This window comes from Scaptodrosophila lebanonensis, unplaced genomic scaffold, assembly GCF_003285725.1.
Source record: "Scaptodrosophila lebanonensis strain 11010-0011.00,11010-0021.00 unplaced genomic scaffold, SlebRS2 tig00000163-arrow-arrow-pilon, whole genome shotgun sequence".
Taxonomy (NCBI): Eukaryota; Metazoa; Arthropoda; class Insecta; order Diptera; family Drosophilidae; genus Scaptodrosophila; species Scaptodrosophila lebanonensis.
This window is the reverse complement of record NW_022060598.1, coordinates 846,262-853,447: the sequence shown is the minus strand read 5'-3', so window position 1 is coordinate 853,447 and position 7,186 is coordinate 846,262. Positions and strand designations below refer to the sequence as shown.

Below are 7,186 nucleotides of genomic sequence, written 5' to 3'. Positions count from 1 at the left end.
AATAACTGACTGCATCATCATATGTGATGGACTTCATGGAAAATTTCACCGTCCTCTGCGCTTCTCATCCGCAGCACTTAACCGTCACTTCCTTAATTCATGTTGTAAGCTAATATGAAGATTATTTCACAATGAGTGCAAAGACACTGCTGGCAAAAATATGTGTTCAATGGATCACTTGTAATCCGACAAAATCCCGCACCTCAATACAAGTAGCTTCGAGTCTATTTTTAGCAATCATGACAACTCGTAGTCGATCGAGTGCGTATTTGCTCAGTCCACGACTGAAATGCCCGAATGGTTTCCTGTTACAAATTTGTGACTTTCCAGCACTTAATCATAGCCTACTAGCCCTCGTTTTTGAGGCAGCAGCTCTGAACCGGCGAAGCCAAGACTCGCACATATTGATTGATGGAGCATGATCTGCGGAAGCCTTACAGAGCAATCAGAGGCTTTTAATCGTTTTCTGTGTAATGGAAGCTCAAAATCAAATCTGGCTAAAAACACGTTATATTGAGAGTTACAAAAAAGTATTGGCAACATGAATAGAAACGCAAAAATATGAGTATGATTTAAAAGTAAGAAAATAACTTCCCCTAAGAACTTTAAAAACATAGTCTAGTCACTTTCTCCACCTACCTGGTCTGATTATCCTTCTTATAGCTTCTCCTTCTTATCGATAAGTTTCACATAATTTTATACTGCAAAAACTTGATTCATCTCTTAAGGATCTCAAAAGGATTCTACACAAGAAATCACAAAATCTCAGAGCTTGTGAGCTGATAAGTCGTGTTTTCAAGAACAGAACCCTATTACTTACTTGTACGCCAAATAGAACGAGCTTAAATCTATTTATGAATCTTTCTTAGATATATGTTCATGATATATTTTGACTATCCGATCCAGCTAGTGTGAGCAAAGTTTTTTGAAACGCGACAAACATTAAGTAGCCTGTATCCAACCTTTTCTGCGCAACATCCATTTAACTAAAATAACCGTTGGATTACCGAAAAATTAAAAAAAAATCGTTAAATTAAGCTGAGTCAGTATAGAAAACATATTCTTTCCTATTTTGGCAACAATATCGAAATAGAAATAGAATTTAGAGAAGTTTTTGATAGAATTTTCATTTAAGTAGTTGGCTTTGGAAAGTACATCATAAGGTCATCGTAGCTTCCGAATTGAAAGCAGTTTAAAATTTTTCTTCGATCCGGAAAGACATTCCCATAAATACGAGTAAAAATTTTTAGCAACATGTCGAGGAAAGTGTGTGCTGAGCAAGTTTTGCAGTTCATTTTCGATGCGCGCGAGCCAGTGCCGCGTAGCCGTTTGATCACGATTTTCTCCCGAGATCCTGCAGATGAGGCGGGTAAGAAGGAGCTGGACACCATCCTGTCCACCGCTATGGAGTTGGGACTTGTCCTGGAAACTAACGACTGCTTCTGTAGCTGCGAGCACGCTGACGTAGCAGAGGAGCAGTCAGAACTCGAGCAGAGCGCTGGACACCAGTAACCAAATAATAGCAGCATTAACAAAAAAAAAAAAAAAGAAAAAAAGAAACTATTGGTAAGTGGAAAAAGAGTCTTCCTTTAGTGCTGTTTTTCAAATAATATCGGCTTTTTCATTTCATTGCAGGACATTGGCATTGCGGTTTGCTAACGTTCTTCGTAATATTGTAAAAGTTTGGTAATGAAAAAGACACTGGTATTACATCAAAAGGGTACAAAAATAATATTAAAAAAAAAATGGTTACAAGTTTTAAATTCTGATAATCTGATACATCAGACGGAATTTGTTGTTGTACTCTATTGGTAAGTTCGAGTCCTCCAATAGAATGGCATAAAACTATTTCGTTTTCCCCACATTATAGGAGACTTTCCATATGCGGCTAGACTGCGAAAGTTGTTCACAATTATATCATAGTTTGGCGATGAAATGAAACTTCAATAAAATCGAATGCGTAAAAGAAATCGAAAACCTCTGGAGTTTTTAATTAATACTTGATTCTGAAAAGCTTGGAAGTTTGCTTTTGGGGAGGGATAAGGACATTACAGGGTACATGAGGTGAATTGATTTTGTTCTTCCATCGGTCTGCTATCAAGCTGGATCCTTATTACCGAAGGGTAATCGGACGTTCCTGAAGTTGTTACGTCACAATTCATCAGTTCTGTTCCAAGCTCTCGCTGATTACTGGAATCACAGTTGCTTTAGTTCCTGTTATCAATTCATAATGGCTTTGGCTGTAAGTTCTAAAAAAGAAAGCTTCGCAGTTAGCTCCTTTTACCATGTATGAGCGCTACATGAGTGCAGTTGGTGGCACTCATGAATGGTTCTCGTAATTAAAGTGAGTGGCTTTATGCAGCCCTCTACTATTGCGATTGTGACTACTTATGTGTTAATTTTTTTGAAATGTCTTTATTTCAATTGCAATTCTTTATATTATATGTAGGTGAAGCCATGGTGAGACATGCAAATAATTTGCACACCATTTTTGTGTGTTTTTGTTCTCATGAATGGTTTTCGTTCCTTAAAGTGAGTGGCTTATGCAGCCCTCTACTATTGCTATTGTGTCTAGATTCTTCGCTCTGAACGTACTTATGTGTTTATTTTTAAAGACATTTCATTTGCAATTCTTTACATTATAAGTGGAGCCATGGTGAGACATGCAAATAATTTGCACACAATTTTTGTGTGTTTTTATTCTCATGAATGGTTCTCGTTCCTTAAAGTGAGTGGCTTTATGCATACCTCTGTTATTGCGATTCAGTTTAGATTCTCTCTCTGAACGTACTTGTGTTTATTTTTAAAGACATTTCAATTGCAATTCTTTATATTATATAGTAAGTGAATCCATGGTCAGACATGCAAATAATTTGCACACAATTTTTTTGTTTTTTCTTTTGAAAGCTAAATCCCAAAAATGTTTGTAGTAGCAGAGTTATAATTTCGTAGAGAATTTAATGGTTTTCGTAAAAGCGACATGCTTTGAAACTCGGCATTTGGGTGAGCAAATTATTTGTATGTCTGACCATAACCTAATTAATATTTGTTATTTAAAGTAAGTAGCTTTATCTGCAACCATCGGCCGAGAGAGTAGTTCGTTGGAATCAGCTGGAATGGTATTTTGTTTGAGTGGAATAGCCTGCAGAAATTTTGAAAGGGTTAGCTGCTGTCTATTGATAGGAAAAGTCCCATGCTTAGGATAATTAGATAATTAAATAGAATAAATAAATGTGTTTATAACGACTTCCGATATATTTTTAATACAATTCAATGTTTTGGCCGAAGATACAAATATTATGATACAAAAAATATACAAAGTGCGATGTATTTAACAATTTGGCAACAAATATGCGATGGAAAAAAATTACATACATATGTATTTACAATATTTACAAAGGATGGTGAGCTTCTCTGCCTGCTCTTGTTTTTGGGGGATGGAGCTTAGGCCCAGCCTCCAGCTGGCTGCCAACCACCACCACCTCCACCGCCCCCACCAGAGGACCAACCACCACCACCGCCACCGCCATGTCCACCACCGCCTCCGCCGCCGCCGCCGCTGCCCAGCTTAATAATTTTGATGACCTTGGTAGCACCGCCGCCACCACCACCGCCACCGCCTCCAGACCAGCCGCCACCACCACCGCCGCCAGAGGACCAGCCACCTCCGCCACCACCACCATGTCCTCCACCACCGCCGCCGCTGCCGAGGCTTATAATTTTGATGAGCTTTATGTCACCACCACCTCCACCGCCGCCGCCTCCGCCGCTAGACCAGCCACCTCCGCCGCCTCCACCAGAGGACCAACCGCCACCGCCACCGCCGCCTCCTGAAGACCAGCCACCGCCACCTCCGCCGCCGCCGCTCTCCGTTATAACTTTAATAATTTGCACATCACCGCCGCCGCCTCCGCCGCCACCTCCACCGCCCGAGGACCAGCCACCACCGCCACCGCCACCGCCGCCTGAGGACCAGCCACCGGTGGGCTTCGGCTTGGCCGACACGCTGGCTGCTCCAATGAGCAGAAGACACACAAAGGCCTGCAACGAATAAGAGGCACGTTTTACAAAAAAAAAATATATATATACAACTATAGTATGTTCAACAAAAGAAACACTTCACATTTCACGCAAAAAAAAAAAAAAAATAAGAAGGAGAATCTTTGAATATTCCAGAGGCAACACATACTTTCATATTGAAATGCTTAATCCGTAATGCTTTCGAGGCACACAACTCGTCTGTCTGTCGCACAAACTCGCACTGACAAAGACACGGCGGCCGCCCAAACTTTTATACCAATTCAGCGCAGTCGCAGCCTCCGACTCAGGCAAGATGGGTGGGGTGGGGAAGGGGGGGGAATAGCTAAGTTGGTTGGGGCGACTGCGCACATTATTATTAACCGGAAAAGCGATTTTCCATTACCCGCTCGCTAACTCACTCGCTCGCCTGATTCGATGCGCAGTCGCGCAGATGTCGAAGTCGGAGGCGTGCTCAGCCATTTCTCTCTCACAGAGTTATGTGCTGCTCTTCGAGCGGGCGGCAATGTGGGCCAAATGGTGCAGCATCATCATGGCGATTGGTGCTAAGGCGAAAGTTAAGTCACCACAGCGAGCAACAGTCATTGCTGCCTCATCTGCCACACTGCCACACACAGATGCCCTCTCAGAGCCAGCACCACTCCACTCCACTCCACTCGACTCAGCCACCTTGTGCTTTATGTTTGTGTAGCATCCGACAATTCGTTGCACCTTTCCCATTACATAAGCTAAACTTGCAACTTGTTGCCGCGTCCATACATACATTCATATATATTTAGATATATATGTTTTTTTTTCTGCCTCCTCTGTCGTCTGTTGTCTGTTGTCTGCTGTTGTTTTTTCCACATTTAAGTTGCTGTAAAATTTTGCCATTATTTGATTTGCATCTGGTGGTGCTGGCGGTGCCGGCGGTGCCGCCAGCTGCCGTTTTGGCCACTGATTGCGGCAACAGCAGCCCATTTGGGCGCAGCGGCAGCAACAAAAGCAACAATCAGCCAACAGCCAACAATGCTTGACGACAAGTTGCGGCTCTTTGTTGTTGTTGTTGCATTAAATGCCAAAGCCGAAAAATCGACTCGCTTGCAATTTATGCCGCACCGCATTTTAAGCTTCGTTCGTCGCAGCTCATTGACCTGATAACAGAGTTCAAGGGGTTAAGTGTGTGTGTTTGCGCGAGTGTGTGTATCTGTGTGTATCTTTGTATGTATGTATGTGTGTGTGTGTGTGTGTGTGTAGATAACTTACATATATGACCACATTACGGTTGTTGTTGTGGTTGCTTGTCTGGTCTGTAACCAGCACCACCGTGTTAGTCAAAGTTTGTCTAAATAGGAGGCACCACATTGTGGCACACGTTGCGTATGCTTCATATTTTAGCAAATGGGGGAATTCGCTTTCTATCTAAAAGGTAACGAAAACAATGTAATTTTTGTTGCTTGTTTTAGTCTCTTTTTGTTTTCTTTATTTTCTTGTGAATCAGCCACAATGCAAAATGTTTTATTTGCAATTTTTTTAACAATTTACAATTTCTTGTACAATACATTTAAGCAAACAATTTGTGCTAAGTTTTAATGGCTGGCCTACTGGTGAGCCTTTCGATCTAGAGTCTAGATTCGAGACCAGCAGACTTAGGTCATTGGACACATCGTATGTGCCAGTCGCGTCCAGTGATCAGCCATAAGGCTTTATTCTGGATCGGTTCGACGCTGCAACCAAAAAAATTCCCAAATAAAAATAATGCAAGCAAACGCGCAATAAAATAAAACACTTTCCAACCTTCTTTATGGGACTTAAGGGTGCCTGCAAATTCTAGATTTTTCAATTGAAAAAGAAATTTTTAAAAATATTAAATTTTAAAAAAAATAAAGGAGAAGAAACTAAAATAAATCAAATAAATTGAAATTAATTAACATCTCACAAAACATACAAGCATAAAAATTACTTAAGGCACTAGCTCTCTGCTAGCTTAAATGAGTGTTTTTTTTATGCGTTTATTTGAACATTTTAGTAAATCTTATATACAAGAAAAATATATTTTTTCTAAGCTTCCCCGTTTCTAGATATTATGTTATGTTATGTTCTTTTTCTCCCTCTGGAGCCTTTTAATCTATTATTTTTGAAGCAAACAGAATTTCAGTTCATATTAAAATTCTTTACAAAATTAAAATTAAATAATTAAAATTCTTTCGAAACAGAATTTCAGTTCATATTAAAATTCTTTACAGAATTTAAATTAAAATTTAAGAACTAATATTCTTTCGTAATACTCCATAAAAAAAACTTACAATCTGCAAAAGAAAAAAGAATGCATTTGAAAGTGCGATGTTCTTCTGGTTTAATGCTCTAAAAAAATGCTACTTTCTTCAGCTTTGTGTTTTGTGTCAGTCTCTGAACAATATGTGTCAATATGTGCTATACTTATTGTAGAGAATTTAACGAGTAATTAGGTGGCGTCGGTGGTGTAGTGGTTAGCATAGTTGCCTTCCAAGCAGTTGATCCGGGTTCGATTCCCGGCCGACGCAATCCGATTTTTTTTAGTTACTTGCCATTAACTTTTTTTCTCTATTGATCAATTTTATTTTCTTGAAAACTCGATCGCTTATCATTTCTAATTTATATTTTAAAATCCTTTATTGTAGTTTCTTCATCACCAGAGTATTGGTTTTTCAATGTCAATTCGTACGTAGGGTTTGTCTGAAGACTTCTCTTGTTTATATTCTTATAGGAACTACAAATATAAATATATTTACAGGCTATTTGTAAACTATTAGCTTAAATAGCAAAAACTATTCAAAATTAGTCAGTTTGCTTGTGAAGAAGTTGGCATAGAAAATCTTTGAGTCCGCCCTACTCAATAGAATTCTGTTTGATTTCTTGAGTAACATTTTTTTTTTTTTTTTTTTTTTGAGCTAAAAGGGAGTACAAAGTTTGAACTCAACAATATTTCACTAATGCCACTGCGAATGAAAAGGCAGTCCATTAACCGCCGACTCATCTTATGGCATCTTAAACACAGCTAACCACAGTGTTTTGGTCATTTAATAGCCCGCGTCAAATCTCACACCTGTTAATTGGTGGTTCGTGAGTTCCGCACATCTTTTTAAAGCAATTATGCATTTCCACTATCGTTTTCTTCAATGGGAATTTA

The 7,186-nt window shown here is 39.5% G+C and overlaps 1 protein-coding gene, 1 long non-coding RNA gene and 1 other non-coding gene across 3 annotated transcripts; 2 read left to right on the top strand and 1 right to left on the bottom strand.

The window, feature by feature from the left end:
- The first annotated feature begins 1,202 nt into the window (after positions 1 to 1,202).
- On the top strand, positions 1,203 to 1,977 carry LOC115629754. The gene is made up of 3 exons (XR_003995945.1): positions 1,203 to 1,566; positions 1,636 to 1,811; positions 1,871 to 1,977. It is a non-coding gene; the product is annotated as an uncharacterized LOC115629754 (long non-coding RNA).
- Positions 1,978 to 3,444: 1,467 nt separating this feature from the next.
- Positions 3,445 to 5,382, bottom strand: LOC115629711 (glycine-rich cell wall structural protein 2). The gene is made up of 2 exons (XM_030526231.1): positions 5,284 to 5,382; positions 3,445 to 4,041 (listed from the first exon to the last, which is right to left on the bottom strand). Exons 1-2 carry the CDS (start codon positions 5,380 to 5,382, stop codon positions 3,445 to 3,447), a joined length of 696 nt encoding a protein of 231 aa, XP_030382091.1.
- Positions 5,383 to 6,488: 1,106 nt separating this feature from the next.
- Positions 6,489 to 6,560, top strand: Trnag-ucc. The gene has a single exon. It is a non-coding gene; the product is annotated as a tRNA-Gly (tRNA).
- Positions 6,561 to 7,186: the final 626 nt, after the last annotated feature.

Bases quoted from the DNA above. Each gene is read 5' to 3' on its own strand.
- LOC115629711 (XM_030526231.1), bottom strand. From the start codon at position 5,382: ATGTGGTGCCTCCTATTTAGACAAACTTTGACTAACACGGTGGTGCTG. The intron at 4,042-5,283 runs GTAAGTTATCTA...TATTCGTTGCAG, and splicing joins ACCGTAATGTGGTCATATAT to GCCTTTGTGTGTCTTCTGCT.